At 40.6% G+C, this 17459-nt stretch overlaps 1 protein-coding gene across 5 annotated transcripts in view; it reads right to left on the minus strand.

The window, feature by feature from the left end:
- Positions 1–1211: 1211 nt before the first annotated feature.
- The window catches only part of abcc9 (ATP-binding cassette, sub-family C (CFTR/MRP), member 9), a 46204-nt gene continuing 29956 nt past the window's right edge, over positions 1212–17459 (minus strand). For 4 of the 5 annotated variants that reach the window (XM_053650170.1, XM_053650171.1, XM_053650172.1 and 1 more), the window contains 21 exons: positions 15942–16043; positions 15643–15727; positions 15359–15439; positions 14216–14353; positions 13820–13945; positions 13561–13660; positions 13158–13444; positions 12842–12993; positions 12499–12568; positions 12093–12250; positions 11904–11996; positions 11306–11408; positions 11092–11202; positions 9686–9806; positions 8491–8621; positions 7870–7948; positions 6657–6765; positions 5647–5750; positions 5241–5374; positions 4911–4973; positions 1212–3810 (listed from right to left, as the gene is read on the minus strand). In XM_053650170.1, the coding sequence (XP_053506145.1) occupies positions 3673–3810; positions 4911–4973; positions 5241–5374; positions 5647–5750; positions 6657–6765; positions 7870–7948; positions 8491–8621; positions 9686–9806; positions 11092–11202; positions 11306–11408; positions 11904–11996; positions 12093–12250; positions 12499–12568; positions 12842–12993; positions 13158–13444; positions 13561–13660; positions 13820–13945; positions 14216–14353; positions 15359–15439; positions 15643–15727; positions 15942–16043 (2485 nt within the window). In that variant the 3' untranslated portion in view covers positions 1212–3672. Of the gene's footprint in view, positions 3811–4166; positions 4347–4910; positions 4974–5240; positions 5375–5646; positions 5751–6656; positions 6766–7869; positions 7949–8490; positions 8622–9685; positions 9807–11091; positions 11203–11305; positions 11409–11903; positions 11997–12092; positions 12251–12498; positions 12569–12841; positions 12994–13157; positions 13445–13560; positions 13661–13819; positions 13946–14215; positions 14354–15358; positions 15440–15642; positions 15728–15941; positions 16044–17459 lie in introns of all 5 variants that reach the window. The other variant, XM_053650169.1, reaches the window with a different exon arrangement.

Consider the following 17459-nt stretch of genomic DNA (forward strand, 5'->3'; position numbering starts at 1 on the left):
TTTAATAATAATAATAATAATAATAATAATAATAATAATATACATTTATTTACGCAAACAAGGCTTTCTCTAATTAATATGTAGTCTTTTGATGCTGGTAGCTAATATATTTATTTCACAGTGACGACACTCTTAAGAGAAAAACTTAAAAGTTTTTTTGGTAAATTATTTCTTTATCGTTTAATCAAGAAAATACCACGCACTGTTATGAAAAAATATTTTATCCAATAAAATCTAACGTCCATCTAACAAATCAACATCTTGGGAAATTCCTCTGTATTAGGGAATAAACATGGAAAATGTCCTGAATGTAGGTCAACTACAAACAAAGGTTTTTTAGTTATAAAGAATATATATATATATATATATATATATATATATATAAGAAAAAAAACGAGGAAAAACATTTCTTAAATGCAATGTGGTTTAATTTTTGATACATTTCCAAAAAAAGATTGACGTGATACAATGTGTTGTGTTGCCTTGTCCTCATTAGCATGCATGCTAGTTAAGCACATGTGTTTTTGCTAATTCTATGCTAAAAACCTTCAATCCAGTTACTCATTTAAGAGCAACATGGCAGCTACTGTCAGCCATGAAACCTTGTAAAAATAAAAAGATATATATAGAGAGAGATATTGCTGCATGTTTAAGTTTAAGCTAACCCCTTTCGGCTAATTATAAATGCTTGTTTTTCTAGATTCCGTGTATATATAGAGAGAGAGATATTGCTGCATGTTTAAGTTTAAGCTAACCCTTTTTGGCTAATTATAAATGCTTGTTTTTCTAGATTCCGTGTATATATAGAGAGAGATATTGCTGCATGTTTAAGTTTAAGCTAACCCTTTTTGGCTAATTATAAATGCTTGTTTTTCTAGATTCCGTGTATATATAGAGAGAGATATTGCTGCATGTTTAAGTTTAAGCTAACCCCTTTTGGCTAATTATAAATGCTTGTTTTTCTAGATTCCGTGTTGATTCCAGAGTTACAAGGACTAAATGGCACCATAATCATGGAAACGCCCACTTGTTAAAAACACACCGTCTTGCAACACTATAATTAGCATAATGTTCGTTTAAAGTATGATTCAAGAATCTTAGGTCCCTTTCGGTTTTTTTGAATCTGAATAAACTAGTTAATTGAATTAACTTGCTCTGATTTCTCTATACTCCGCTTTCAGATTTCACAAAGTTAGGAAATGACACAAATATACAATGACTTCACTCCAGCTTTTATTCAATTGTAAAAAACAAAACAAGAAAAAAACAGCAACAAAAAACCACAGGCACACAGTATAAGGTTAAATGTTTATGCTGCTAACAGTAATTACATATGTACATTTTAAGACAATTCAGCACAAAATGCTTGTAAGAAATATTGTATTTAACGCTGTGATTCTGCACAACGTGATGCATCATATGAAAATACGTAGAAACACTCATGAGTAAGGCTAACATCCTTGGTGAAAGCGGTATTGATTGGACGCTTTGAGAGTTCAGTGTCTTTGCAGACTCTGGCATACAGTACCACTGTATGATAAATATTACAGCGGGGGGGGGGGGGGGGTGATTTTGCTTTATGAAGAAGAAACACTGCCCTATAAAAACTCTGTTGGCTGTAAAAGGAGCCAGAGAAGTGCTATAAAATTTCACTTGATCAAACATAGCAACATAGCTAGGGGCGGTGGTGGCTTGGCGGTTAAGGCTCTGGATTACTGATCGGAAAGTCAGGGGTTCAAGCCCCAGCACTGCCAAGCTGCTACTGTTGGGCCCATGAGCAAGACCCTTAACCCTCTCTGCTCCAGGGGGCGCTGTATCATGGCTTTGACCCCAGCTTCCTGACATGCTGGGGTATACGAAGAAAAGAATTTCACTGTGCTCTAACGTATACGTGATTAATAAAGACTCATTATCATCATAGCAGTCCCTGTTAGAATTCAGGGAGAAACTGTGGTAGTCAAATGGATCATGTTACGTAGACCCCTTGGCTAGATCAGTTTTGTCAGCAATGATGATAAAATAAAATAAAAACAACAACAAACAAACAAATAAGAAAAAAAAAAACACTAGGAAAGAGTTGAATGTGAAGTTTATGTCTAGTGGGAATAAAGCAGAACAGCTGGACTTGTTCTAATCATGAAGAAGTTCACTGCTCATCAGTTCTACCGAGTGGTGGGAAAACGTCTGACATTTAAACCTCTGTGGTGATTCACGCTTATGATGTCATAAAACCTGTTAAAACCCTGGACGATCAGTCAAAGAGTCCAGACATAGTCTTACACACATTTCCTATTAGTTTCCCAATAGTGACCCAGTAAGCTAGTTACTGAATATTGTGCAAACTGTATAAAAAAATCTGCACAAGGTTTATGGGGTTAAGGTCACAGGACGGTTGTTGGAGTACGGAGGTGTGAATTGGTGTGACGCAGCTGGGCTAAAGATGTTAGGATGGCATTGTGACTAGGTGTTAAGTGGAGTCCTGCTCAGAGCTACCTTCCAGAGTTACACCAATGGCCTGTTTTTGGTTTTTTTTTCTAACTCCGAAGAGTCCGTGGCTGGGATCGGGATTGGCATTACTCTCGGGAGAGGAGCTTGCGTATACGGAAGAGGGTAGAAGAGAGCATCTCCCCCAAGTGCACTTTGCATATGATGAGTAGCAGTCAGAAAAGATGCAGTGAGTAGCAGTGTATTTGACGTGACTAAAATAATAATAATAATAATAATAATAAAAACTAAAAATCATAGCCGTACCACTCCGAGAACGTCGGATCCTTATCTGATCTCGGGGGGAAAAATATGTGTTTAAAAAGAATTTCTATCCAAAATGTACATATCTAAAAATCACTCAGCGCTCAGGCCACCCTCAGGCTTATAATATCATAAGTCCAGCCACCTTGTATACACTCGCTATCCTACAGAAAGAAAGATCTCAGCTAAAAATCACTCACTGTACGTTTTGGAACATAGACGCAAGAGAGAATAAAAAGCGAAGAGAAGTGAACACAAATACAAATATACAACTACAGTTGTAGTAATAGAAAGGAAAAATAAAAAAAACCCTCACTAACATACAGCTCTATACTGTAAATAAAATATTTTCTGTGGTCTGGCTGTCCCCAGGAAGCACAAGATCTTATTCACATTCTTAATTCATTACAACAGGCCATAATGCAGGTCCTGCTTGTTACAGGAAAATGATATAGGATATAATGTCTTGATACACACACACAAAAAAATATGTTTTGCATAGTAATTTGTGCCTCCGTGGGCCGAAAAGTCTCCCTTTATTATCCAGAGTAAAATTCAGCAATGCACATTAGACAGACAGGATGCGTCAGCTCTCAAGTGTGCTGACAACTGCGTACAGTGTTAGTACCAGTTAAAACAGTATATATATAGCTGCTATTTCTCACATTAACACACACATATAGTATATCATCAACTTAATGTAAAAAAAATTAAAATTAAAAAAAAAAAAAAAAAAAAAAAAAGGGAAGAAGCATGAAACAATACTGCAGTTATATAATGTAAAATTGCTAAAAGGTCAAAGGCACAGGCGGACTGGAAAATCTGCCTGTTTATAAAATGAGAAATAACTCCTTCCTTCGTTCCTTCCACGTCAGCAGTGTGTGTGTGTGTGTGTGTGGAGGTGTGTACTGATGGATAGTGCGTCTACATGTCTGCTTTGACGAAGGAGGCGAACATGCCGTCCTCCTGCTCCATCAGCGCCTCTGGTTTCCCATACTCGAGTATGTTCCCTCTCTTCATCACGATCACCACATCGGCCGTCAGGATCGTGTGAACCCGGTGCTGTGGACGAACACACACACATGCACACACGCACACACATGAGCATGTGCAAATATACATATGTACATATGTAAATATAAACACTCGCATGCTGTTATGAGCACATTAATGTCCATAAGAGTAAAAATCTGTTGCTGGGAAGATGTTTCTGTATATCTCGTCAAAACACTGGAGCTGTAGATCACGTGGAGGTGCTGAGAAATACAGCGCAAGATTACGCCACGTGATTTTTGGCCCCTGGACCGTACGAACGAATAATCCAGTGAAACACTGATCCGAAGGGGCTTGGAGTTAGTCAGGGCTTTCAAAAGGGTTGATACTGAAATGGCACACAGAAAAGTCACATGATTACCAACCAGGGTGCTGGGGCGGGGCTGTGGGCATAGCCAGTGGTGGGGTTACTTGTGTGTGCGCACTAGGGTGCTGAACAGGCTGTCCTCCTGCGCTAACAGGTTCGCAGCGCTGTCGCACTCCACCAGAATCCCAGAGGTAAAGACCAGCACCTGCTCCGCCTCCACTATGGAGGAGACCAGATGCTGTGCCACAGAAAGACGGAAAGGGAAAGAAGAGAAAGCAACAGGAGGGAAGAGCACACAGAATGAGAGAGAGAGAGGGAGAAAGAGAATGAGAAAGTGGATGAGGATAGTAAAATGGCAGCAAGGAAAGTAACGGAAATAGCATGAAAAGACCCGTTCCACATACATGGGTATTCCTATATTCTTTCTGTTTCATCTTTTAAAATATTTCATGGATTTTATTCCTATAATTGATTGGCTCAAACACCTTGGTATTACATTTAAAAAAAAAAATAATTACACCTGGTCTCAAGTATCATCCAGGCATGGTGAAAGCACTTAATACCATCACCCGGTTGTTTACGTGACTCGAACCACCTGTTCGATCCACGGAGGAGATTTTATTTTATGGGCCTCCTTTTATGGGATCATGCCAGCCTGCCGTACATCTCTGACTCTTTGTAATTGTGATGCGTTCTGAGCTGGACCAGTGGCCTTGTCCTTTTCTAATTACAACTCGAAGATGTCCGTGGCCACGCCCCCTACACTGCAGCTATAGGTGTGTTTAATATAGAGCGAACTTACTGCTATGGTGACGACGGTGCGGTCAGCAAACGCCGTCATCACGACCTTCTGTAAAATGTTCTCCTGTGAAAGGAAGCATACGCAGAAGGTCTGTGAGTGCCAGCTGAAAACGTGATGACTCCGTGTAAACTGTTTGATGAAGAACACTCAGTGGGAAATTTTATGTCTGTTAAACCCTGCACTCCAAAGCCAAAGAACAAATGTACGCTCCTTTTAATTGGACCTATAAAAACAGACTTTACTGGCAGTCTAGATTTGTCTGTTTGGCTCAATGGATTAAAAGAAACAGAGCAGGGAGGATTCAATTTTTTTTACAATTTTTTTTTTTACCGTTGCCATGTCGATGGATGCCGTGGCCTCATCCATGATCAGGATGCTGCTCTTACGAACAAAGGCTCTGGCGAGGCAGAAGAGCTGCCGCTGGCCCACGCTGAAGTTCTCTCCTCCTTCGGTTACCACCGCATCTGTACAGAGTTTAAGATTAGACTGTACTGTACGATAGCACTGTGGCTGCCAAAGCAGAGAATCTATCACCACAAGGACTATTAATATGCGTGTAATAAAACCGAGTATATTTATAGGCTAATAATAAGATATTAGAACATCATTAAACCATGTATAGTGTAGCAACTTTCCATTTTAAATCCACTTTTTACTCATACTGAGAAGGGTCAGTTCAATTCAAGTAAATATTCTAGACATTTTAGAGTCCCTCTCATAAGCTTTATTGCCATACCAAGTCCTCCTGGGAGTGCTTTGACCATATTCTTGAGCTGGGCAATTTCTAGAGCCTCCCAAAGCCTGTCATCAGTACAGGTGCATTCTGGGTCCAGGTTAAAACTGAGGAGACACACACACACACACACACACGCACAAGGATGAGCAAACACACTATACACCCACTCATACAAGGGAAAAAAAACAGCAGTATGCATCTACAGTGCTGGAAAGAGGCACACTGCATGACCATAAGAGGCAATGGCAATGAGCCTGGCTTCACTCCACTGACCTCCTGATCATGAAGAGCACTAGGGAAAACTCTTTCTACCACACATTACTCTCTTTATCACTGAACTGCATTTCCCACTGAATGCCTTACGAAAGGCTTGCCATGGCATGCTGGGCTCATCACTGCAGTCCAAACCGGGCCCATGCTATATTAACACCGAACCTCCAGGGACTATCGGTGCTATTAGCTCTGCCTCGTATAAACCATCACCATGGCTTTTCATATGAAACCAACGACAGAACGTAAGATAGTGAGACAGTTCGGGCGTCCCTAAACGACCTTAAACGAACACGATGCTTGGTTTGGTCTGCGTGTCCATAAAACAAGCCTGTTGATGAGAATGATTATGTGCAGATTTCAGTTTGACGGAGGAAAAAAAAAAGATTCCAAACTAACGTCCTTGTCGAAAGTAAATCTAAAGTAGTAATCAGTACCGCTGAAGAGGTCTGGCATCGAAATCCTAAAACTTAGATTCTCTCTGCTTGACACGTAAGGAATATATGTTTATTCTTCGTCTTCGGCTTTTTTTAAAACGAAAACTTTTTAGCACAAGGTCTGTAAACCTTTCTCCTTAAACGACGAGGAAGTCGGTGTTTATTATTTTTGGTCTGTTTGAGTTGAACTGATCCATAGCTGACTCCTTCAGGGAGAAGCGGAAAGGGAGAATGAAGTGTGTAAATCTCTGTATGTATGTGTGGTGTGTGTGTGTGTGTGTGTGTGTGTGTGTGTGTTCATACCGGATGGAGCCACTGAACAGCACTGGATCCTGAAGAATGATGGACAACCGGGATCTCAGAGTCTGCAGAGGCAGCTTGCAGATATCAATGCCATCAATAATGATCTTTCCTGATAAAAAGAAAAAAGAAAAAGAAAAGAAATAAACACAAATACAATTGTTGTACTTTTTTTAAAAGTAAATAAGTAAAGCAGCATCTTTAATTTTGTTATTAAAAAAAAACAAAACTTTTTAACCTATGAACTTGGATACAGTGTGTACTTAGATGTGTAGATAGTCCATGAGAATACTGTTTGAAAATAAAATGAGAAGGAAAAACAGTCCATGTTGCTACTCAGAGCTACTCAGGACATGTTCCGGGTGTGTTTAATCATGATGACCAGAATCTGGAGAGATAATACTGAATCATCATTCTGCTTCTGCAGAGTCCAATTTCTACAGTGGAAAGTTGGAAATCATTCACACTTCTCATTTTAGCTTTATATGGACACGCTTTGAGTGTGTGCTTATTCAATCTCAAGTTTAAGACATTTCATTGAGCGCTGGTCATGCTCAAAAATTGATTGCGCGTGTGTATTTTTGGATTTGGCTGCATTGTAAGTCTTAACTGCTGAAAAGCATCCGACCTACTTCGATAATGCACCACGAGCCTATGAAATGAGCACGTGAACTTTGATGACTGAACGCTGAATTGCGTGAAGTATTCCCACGTTTAAAATTTATTTATGTTGCTCCTAGGCTGAGTAATCTCATTCGGCTTAAAGTGCGGCTGCTTCACATCAATCGGATGAGGGTATGACACGGACTGGAGGTAATGTCTAAAAGTCTCAGCGATGCTCATCTGAAGTGCCCGAGCGCTCTAAAAGCTAATGCCTCGACGTGGCATCGTTGTTGCTTGTCAACGTGATGGAAACCATAACCGGCGCAGTATAAACAAGAGTAGCTGAAATGTTTCTGGAGTTGCTTAAAGAATCGTTCTGAAGTCTAAAGAAGAAGTACCAGCAACTTGAACGAATCCTGAATGCTATCGTTTTGTTTTCTTTCCTCGGGAGATGAAAGCACATCCGTTGAGGAATCTTAGTCGCTCTCAGCCCTCAAATCTCATCCCTTTTAGTGAAAAATTACGTCATACTCGAAATGACAGTGCACTTCAGTTCCCCTCGGAAGAAAGCACTACTGTAAGGCACTAGGGAAGAAATACGAGGAGGCTTCACCTTCAAAAACGTCCACCATGTTGAAAAAGGCCAGAGACAGCGAGGACTTTCCACTGCCTGTCCTCCCACAAATGCCCACCTTGGGAGAAAGAAAGAGCGACAGAGAGAGAGAGAGAGAGAGATAGACAAAATAAATGTGACCATCTTTATACAGCCACACTCTTTCATTTTCCAGACTGCTGTTATAAACCAGAATGGTCTTTGTGTAAATAATATTCTTGCCTATTGCCTGCACATCAGAACATGTCAACAGGGTAAGCGTTATATGCACGGCTCAAAGATATATTGTATAAACGAGGCACGGGATTGATCAAAGTGATGAGCCTTATGAAAAAGGTGAACCTTCAGATGGCAAAGACGTGAGAAAATAAACACTGTTGTGACAAAACCACCAGCTGGGTGATGAAGTGGAGCTCGTTTCATTATCATGTCACGTTAATGTCAACTGAACCTGGAACCTTTCATTCGCAACATTTCATTATACCTAAGAATTCATTTCAGGTGCCTATAGTTGTTTCAATAAAAACAATATTTGTTCAACCACCAATGTAAGATTTGTAGATTAGGCTTAAGGCTTAAATGTGAATCGTGAGATCTTGTCATGAATCCAAACCAACGTACCTTCTCACCAGGGTTGATGAAAGCATTGACATGTTTAAGAGCAGGTTTCAGCATGGGGTCATATCTCACACACAAGTCCTGGATTTTAATTTCACCATGCTGAGGCCAGTCCTCTGGAACCTGCGAGACATCTGTGGCCAAAAAGAGGACGCATGGACAGAGCCTTGTGAGTTAACACCTGCCCCATCTTTCCTTAAAAGACGTTCTAGTCTTTATGGTATTGTATTTAGGGTTAAATGTATAGTGAGTAGATACCTGTGTTAATAATAACGCCTAAAATTGCTCATGTAAATGTTTTGATACATTTGACTGATGTCAAGGCTTTTCTTTGAACAGTCTGCTTACAACAAGATATGGTGGAGCACACAAAGACTCGTGCACGTTGACCCAAAAAGGGTCTGCGTGCATGAATGAATTCCACGTTCCAGCTAAGAGCTGTATCTGAACGTAGATAAAAAACCTCTTACAACTGTTCAGACTGCTTACTTTAATAGCGTCGTTCTAGGTAAGGTTTCGCAATGTTCTCTGGAATAACGCAAACTCGAGCTATCTCTGGGCCCAAATTCCAGAGTTTAGTCTCTTTCGCTGCTATCGAGTCTGTCGTTTTTCCATTGCGTCATTGAGGAGGCGGGGGACGTGGATAGACAAGGACGTTCTTTGGCAGTCTAATGGGCTATCGCTGGAGATCCAGACATGTTCCTGCTGTAGCGTCTCCCTCTCGCCTCTCCCTCCTTGCCCTCCCGACTCAACCCTCCGTCCCTCCCCAGAGTTGAATGTTTACATTCGCAGCGAAGGCAGAGTAAACGGCATATGTCAACTGGAAATTGCCTGATTGGGAAATGTTTCACACATTCCCACATGCTGATAATACAACAGGAAACAGGAAATCTGGGGTTTTCTGTGGCTGGGGTCAGGATGCCTTGTTCCACATCCAGAATTAGGCAACAATTCTCATACTGTACTATTTATTTATTTATTTATTTTGATTACGAGTCAGCATTTGCCTTTTATGTGCTACTAGACGTAAGTGATCTTTAAATTGAACCTTTATTTTGAGCTAGTTCTTATAACAGACACAGCATTGCTGAACTGGTTTATTTAGTTCCCACGTTGATACGATGAAATTCTTCTCACAATCTGGTCATACCTTGGATCCCTTTCTTGGATCACACTGTTCATATTAAGACGGTTTTACCTATGGAACCCTCGTAGTTCTCGGACTCTGTGCTCAGGAAGCTATTAACCTTCTTCACTGCTGCCATCTGAACCTCCAGATCTGCCAGGTTCCTCACTACCCAGTTCAGATAATTAGTCACCTGTTCACAACACAATAAGAAATAAGAACTGTGTGATAAACTCACTAAGGATCGTGTAGACTAGTTGAGTTATACACTACTAATACATATAAACACGACGAATATAATACTGGGCGGCTGTGGAGCAGGTGGTAGAGCGGGTTGTCCACTAATCGTAGGGTTGGCGGTTCAATTCCCGGCCCACATGACTCCACATGCCGAAGTGTCCTTGGGCAAGATACTGAACCCCAAGTTGGCAAATTAGCGCCTTGCATGGCAGCTCTGCTACCATTGGTGTGAGTGTGTGTGTGTGTGAATGGGTGAATGAGACACAGTGTAAAGCGCTTTGGATAAAAGCGTTATATAAGTGCGCCATTTTACTAAACAGTAGCAAGACAGATGGTAAAGAAAGCAGGCTAGATTTGGCTATATTTGGTTGGTCTGGACGTTTTTCAGACTAGATGAAGCCCATTTTATGCTGAAATATTATTTTGCATATATATATATATATATATATTTATGTATAACTTGAATGGAAAGTTATCGCTTCCATACCACTTTTCCATCATATCACGTTTACGCTTAACTGTAGAGGACTTTTTTCTTTTTTTTAATCCCACCGCCACCTGTTTCTAAAGAAGTTAGTTTCTAAAGACATCGTCCACTCCTGCATTTATTGTTGTTGTTCTTTAATGTAAATAAAATCCTTGAACTATAGCATATTTAATTCTGTTGTGGCTACTGTTGTGTGGAAGAGCGTATTTGGTGCTGCAGGTTGCACGTCACTATCCAATCCCACTCAGCTAGTTTCGAGTCAGATCAGCAGTGCATGCTAGCTGTTGGATGCTACTGAGGCCAGAGTTGAATATGGTGAAACCTCCCAGCTGCTGCTGTAGACAGACGCTGGTCACTGTGTTATAAGTAGGGCTCTCAGTTCCAGAGTCAGTGATTTCAACTGAGCCAGGTCGAGTGCGTTGTAAAAACTGGTACATCCTTAAATAATGTTATATGATAAACAGATTGGTTATCTGGCATGCTTATCGCACCGATTTTATTTTTCATCTTTAACAATGTAGCCGGAAATGTCATTTGTAGCCTGCGCATGGCTGTTCACTGAAGTGCGGTTTTGATGCCTATGTTGCTGTTGCCTAATCGTAATACTCAACAGTTCTTCGACATAAAACAGTTCTAAAAATGTATTCAATTATAACCTGCGTTATAATCAGAACACTTTGTATTTTAGTCCTGGAATAAATCCACAAATAAAACGACACGAGTTAATATTAGAATAAAAATTGTGTCTCACTGTTAGAGCATATGTTAGACCCAGTCCAACCAGACCAGGCTGGACTCCATAAGAAGACATCCAGATGGCAGCTACTGCAGCTGTTAGGACAATAACAGCACCTAAATAATCCTGAGAGGAAGAAAAAAAAAAAACGTTCAGAATTTCATATTAAGTCACAGGCCTTCTCAATAAGATAAGATTCTCAATACTAGCACTATTGAGCTGTACTTACTGTTCTGACTTCTAGCCACCGGTTGGCAGCAGAGAGGAAGAGGTAAGCTATGTTGTTGGTGTCAGTCAGCTCCAGCATTCTCTGCCTGAAGCGTGCCTCGTGCCTGAGGTAAGAACAATTAGCTGCTTGAAACAGAACTATTGGGAACTTTTCCTCATCAAACGCTTAACTCTGGCTTGAAAGCTGGCAAAACTGAGAGGTATCCTTTAAGTTTCAAGAATGTAGTGTTAACTTAAGACTATAAACACTTATGGTGAAAATGTTAGAAGTGATACCTATGGATAGTGGTATGAAACAGACATACCAATTAATTTTTTCCCCCATTTTATTCCCAATTTGTTCACCATCAAATTCCTACCCACTAGCCAGCTCTCCATTATGACATGACCGCTACCAGCTAGGGAGGGTTGAGGGCTATCACGTGCTTCCTATAAGAAAGGGTTATCTACCCCCTTCTACATACACGAGCTCAAAGAACCTCAGGGTTATTGTTGCTCTGATTGACAAATGGCTTTGGTATCGTCACAAGAAAGGGCAAACAGATGACGTTTAATAGAGGACGGAGGTGGATATATATTTTATCGCCCAGAGCACTGACCTGAACGCTCGTATGGTGGTGAGGCCTTCTGCAGTCTCAGAAAAATGGCAGAGCAAAGGAAGCTGAGTGGAGTCATCTAGGTCCTGCAGATCTCTGTGGCAGATGAGAAGTAGAAAGCAACAGAAAATGGAAGGTAAAAACGGTGCGAAAGCTAAACACTGACTTCTGACTTTTTGGATCATAACTCACTTTGATGCAACCCGGAAGTACTTCTGGATGAAGTAGAAGGCCACCGCGAGGGGCACCAGGGCGATAAGGAAAGCCGGTGTAACGAAAGCGATGACGCCAATGGCCGAGAGACAGAGAAGAGTGGATCGAGTGAGAGACTCCAGTGTTGGAGGAATGTGCTGCAGGGAGAGCAGGGGTGAGTGAGACACACTCAGAGGGCAAGAAATGAAGCTTAGCACTAACATGTTGCATTTCTGCATGTCACCGCATAATGAAACAGGTACACTCTTTGAGCTAAATCATATAGTGACGTCTCCGTGTGACAAGTCCTCAGACTTCAGCAGAGCATTAATGTGTTTGAAAGGCCGAATGATTAGGACGAAAATAAACAAATAAATAAATGAAAGAGCTGCTGGTTGTTTCTCACCTGATCGATAATGTTGGTATCTGCAGAGAAACGGTTGAGAATTTGACCAAGTGGGGTAACGTCAAAGAATCTGACAAAGACAGAAATATGATTATTATTGTTAGATGGAAACATATTATTATAGTGGTCTTCTGTATTATTATTCTCAGGGTAGAAATGCATACTCCGTTCTATAGTAACCTTATCGATAGGTAGCTAACCCTCGTCTCAGTTTAACGCATGCACGTTTCTCGAGCAAGTGACCATCTGTTGTCTCGTAATAATAAAAAAAAATTAAACAAACAAACAAATGATTCTAGATGAAGTAGCACCTAAACATGTGTATAAATGTAAGTGGGTGTACCTAAGAGGTGCATGGATGATCTTGTTGAGTAAGTTATGGTGCAGATTAGTGGCAGCAGCAAGACCCAAAAACTCAACAGTCAGAGAAGTGATAAGACAGAGGACTATCCCTGCTCCACAGAGAATAATGAACACTGGCACATAATCTTGATACTGTGGGAACATAAACAGCACACAAATTGCACACACAAAATCCTAACAAATCAAAATAATGCGTTTAATGTAGGACATAAACATGCATATGTAAAGGTGCCCTTTAATTTGAATAACTTTCTCCTTATTGAACCCAATCACTTCATTCATGTTGTTCACCTCACCTCAGCACTTTGCATGGCCGTGTACTCCTGAGTGGAGTTGGTGGCGTTGGCATCCAGGTTGGTGATGAAATCACTGCTATTATTTGGGCTTGAGGAGGTCCATGCTGCCAGCCAGTAATCAATGGCCACCATGACCGAGTGCTTGGCCAGCTTGGAGGCGACCATCATGAAAACCAAGAGAAAGCCACCAGAGGAGAAATAACACCAGCAAACCCTCCATGGGATTTTTAAACGCCGGCTGGTGGTAGTAGACATGTTGTCGTCCTCATCTTCCTCCTCTTGCTCTTCTGTGAAAAGCAATTCAAACAAATAAAGCGTGTGATGAGAAATGTTTGGGTCGGGGAAGAGCGTTTTTGAAAATATGTAGCTTTTGAAAAAACGTAAGGTGGGGGGAGGGGGTGACCTTCATCTTCATCATCAATTTGGTTCTTGGCTTCTCTTGAATAGAAGGCTCTTCTCAGTGTTTTCCTCTCGAGAGTAGTCTGACACTCAAAATCGGTGTCCTGGAATATATCAACAGTGACGTTACATCTTGGAAAGCCCACCAGCAGTAAAAAGCATTTTACCTGCACTTTCTGTCCATGCTTATGGAAAAGCAGCAAAATAAAGATGCTGGGTGTTAGTTTAAATGGGTGTGTGGGATATGAGTGAAGTAGGCTGACCTTCTCCAGCTCCTGGTCCTGCCTGTTCATGAGAGTCTTCCAGTGCTCGTAGAGCTCCACATCATGTGTCTGGATGTCCTTCAGTGTCCCCTCTCTCAACACAGAGCCATCCTTCATTGCTATGATCTGACAAGCAGAAAACAGCCCAGGGAAATACCTTAATGAATGAAGCGTGTAAAATAAAAAAAAAATTAAAAAAAAAAATTGCCAACATAACTATAACCCAGGACTGAAGTTAATATGACTCAAGATGCAGGTTTTTCTTGGAAATGCTTCGACAGATATTGGTTCCTTCTCATTTAATTTAACTTTGCTACTGACCCAGTAGAACCTGAGCAGGATCATAGTTTCAAGCAAGTCACTGACTTTGAATAATATTTTCCACAAGCTACTGACCCAGTCTGCATGAATGAGGTACTGCAGTTTGTGTGTAACTAGGACCATAGTGCGCTTATCGTCCTGCAAGAACTTGAGAATGCCCTCCTGCATCAGATGGTCACTTAGATGGATGTCCAGAGCAGAAAATGGGTCATCCTACAGGGGGACAAGACACATATTTCCGACACTGTTTCTCAGGTTATATGAGAGAAAAACATTGTGAGTGTGCAGCCTGTGCTAGTGCTTTCGAATCAATAACAATTCCAAAGCACAATGCGTTGTTTAGTATATTTTATTACTTTATGTCATTACAGATGTGTTATCTGGATACTGATACTGATATAATTAGGATGCTGAATTAAAGGACTATGGTTATTATAGGATGGGCTGGGAAGACATCTGGAAAGACATTTCGACAGCCAGTATCTGATTGAAAATTGTATTTATTAGGCTTTTGTCCAATTCATTACAGCAGCCAAATCCAATTATTTTACAAAGCTTGACACTTACTCTGCGAGAAAATCACACATTGCTAGCAATGTTTTAGGCATCTTTAAGCAGACTGAATATTTGGACCACCATATGTGTTCAACTGATTTGACTCCTTATCCAATAATGAGTCTTTATTGGTCACCTATACATTATAGCACAGTGAAATTCATTTCTTTGCATACCCCACTGTGTTATGATGTATAGGTGTCCAATAAAGACTCATTATTGGGTAAGGAGTCAACTCAAGGCATACCAGGAAGTTGGGGTGCAAGTGCAGGGTCAGCCATGATGCAGCGCCCCTGGAGCAGAGGGGGTTAAGGGCCTTGCTCCAGGGCCCAACAGTGGCAGCTTGGCTGCACCAGTGTTTGAACCCCCGACCTTCCGATCAGTAACCCAGAGCCTTAACCGCCAACCCCGCAATGTGCTTTTTGTAGGAAGATTAGTAGTTAAAGTACGTTATTGCGTTATAGTGGTTTTTTTGTGCGTTTTTTGTTGTATGCTCGCCAAAATTCAGCCACAGCGACATCCGATGGGTTTTCCCAGACCGCCACACATATGTGCAATATAGTCTTAATAATATATTACTAATATATTCATAATAATAGTTCTCAATGTAAAATTTCTTATCAAATGCTTAGCAAGATCTCACAAATGTATCTGATTTCTTACCAGAAAAACAATGTTGGTGTCCTGATACAGAGCTCTGGCCACACAGATCCTCTGTCTCTGACCTCCACTGAGATTTATTCCCTGAACAGCATCACACACAAACAGATATTTTCAACGATTAAATAAGAGATTGTTCGTTCTTTATTTTTTGATATGCTAGTCTTTGCAATGGTATTTATTAACACCCCGTGATCCGGCTAGCACTGCTACAGCACCCGAAGTCATAAAGTGAAAATGAACTGAACTTAGAGACATAACTCATCTTTGTCAGCTTTGTCGCTTACCCTTTCTCCAATTTCAGTCTGGTCCCCGAAGGGAAGGAGATCAATATCTGGCTGCAGTGAGCAAGCATCGATCACAGTCTTGTATCTGTAACAACAAAACAGAAGAAAGTAATTAGATTTCTACTAACCAAAAAGTTTTTAAACAAATGCACAGGATACTTTAACATGACCATGACTTGGCCAACACAATATGGAGTCAAAATAAATAGAGACTGTCAACAATGTCATTTCAAGTGCATTGGATTCCATTGAAATGTTACTCAATAACTACCCATGTTTTTTAATGAGGCAGCTCTCACCTCTGCTTGTTGAAAGGAGTGCCAAATGTGATGTTCTCCTCTACAGTAGCGTTTAGCAGCCAAGACTTCTGAGCTGCGTATGCCACAGAGTACCTGTTCTTACTGTGAGGAGAGACAAAGATTACACAAACGTGAACAGTGGCTCTATTATAAAGCAATACTGATCACAACACACCAAGGGTTTAGAAAATGAAGAAATCCACAAATTAATGGTGATTAAAAAAATGCAGGGAGTCACGTCAATGACAATGACTGAAGAAGTAGACCGTTGCTTGTTTGCATTATGTTTAGATAATTAGATTCTGTGTAGACAGCACAATATTCAGGATGATTTACAAAAAGAAAATTCATGAAATATTCTACATAAACCATTTAAAACACTCGCTGCCCTCCTATAACTGTTTCAAGTGTGCTAAATAACTCTCAGATGCCATGTCAAGAGTAAGTATGAGTATAGAAAGAAAAAAAAAACTAGTCTTTTTGTGTTTTATAAGTAGCATTTAACATTTTATTTTATATCAAAGGCTTTGTCTCTTCATATATTATAGCTTGCAAAACTTTAGGTCTGCAACAAGCAATCAAAACATCAATAGCTTTAATAAATTAATTAAAGAGCTGTCAATGAAATAGTAGGAAATAAGTGATGTTTTTTTAACCCATGCGTTTCATTAAGCAAGGAAAAACATTTGAAAGGTGCAGTGCAAGAAAGATAATGGAAACTGTAATACACTACACAAGCAAAGTTTTGTTAAGGACATTAAAGACAGTTAAAATAACACTGAACTTAGAGGAGCTGCATGAGCAACCAAAGAATTGCGCAAGATGACTCGTTCTGGTGAGACCCATGGGCAGTAACACTAGTTACACATGTAACTCTGGCTCAAAGAACACTGAATAACCACCAGAGGCGGTGTTTAAACACCTCTATACCTTCTTGTGCGCATGCACACACATGGTTAGACCGTACCAGATTATATGATTATTGTATGAGTGGTATTTTGCTATAAAATAATATCGTCATCAATGGCCATCTGTCCCTAGAATCTTCTTGCAGAATTTCTGCTGTTTCTGTGTGGTTCTAAGTGACAGAGAAACTTGTTACTATTTCATATCCTTACCACCAGAGTGTTCAATCACCTGAAAACCAATATGTCACCCTAAGACTTACTGGAAGGGTACTCAGATATGATAACTGCACTTCAAGGGGCAATATTGGTCTTATAGAATCCACCAAAAGTGGGCCAGTTTTTATTTAAACAGGAAGGACTCCATGTCTTTCTGGCATAACAGATGGAAGGATCATGGATATGGAATTGCCATAGTCCAGTCATTGCAAGGTTCATTCATAAGGTCGTCCCCTGTGTAACGCTGCTGTGGATATGACCTTAGACAAACACCCTGGGTTTGGCAACAGGATTACTCCTGCATTGCCTGGCAACCACCAAATGCAGGGTGGACTTGTGCTCTCCTACTCTTCTTGCTGAAGTGATTGGCAGGAAGAACGCACTCTTCAGAGAA

This window comes from Ictalurus furcatus, chromosome 19 (genome assembly GCF_023375685.1).
Source record: "Ictalurus furcatus strain D&B chromosome 19, Billie_1.0, whole genome shotgun sequence".
In the NCBI taxonomy this organism is placed as follows: domain Eukaryota; kingdom Metazoa; phylum Chordata; class Actinopteri; order Siluriformes; family Ictaluridae; genus Ictalurus; species Ictalurus furcatus.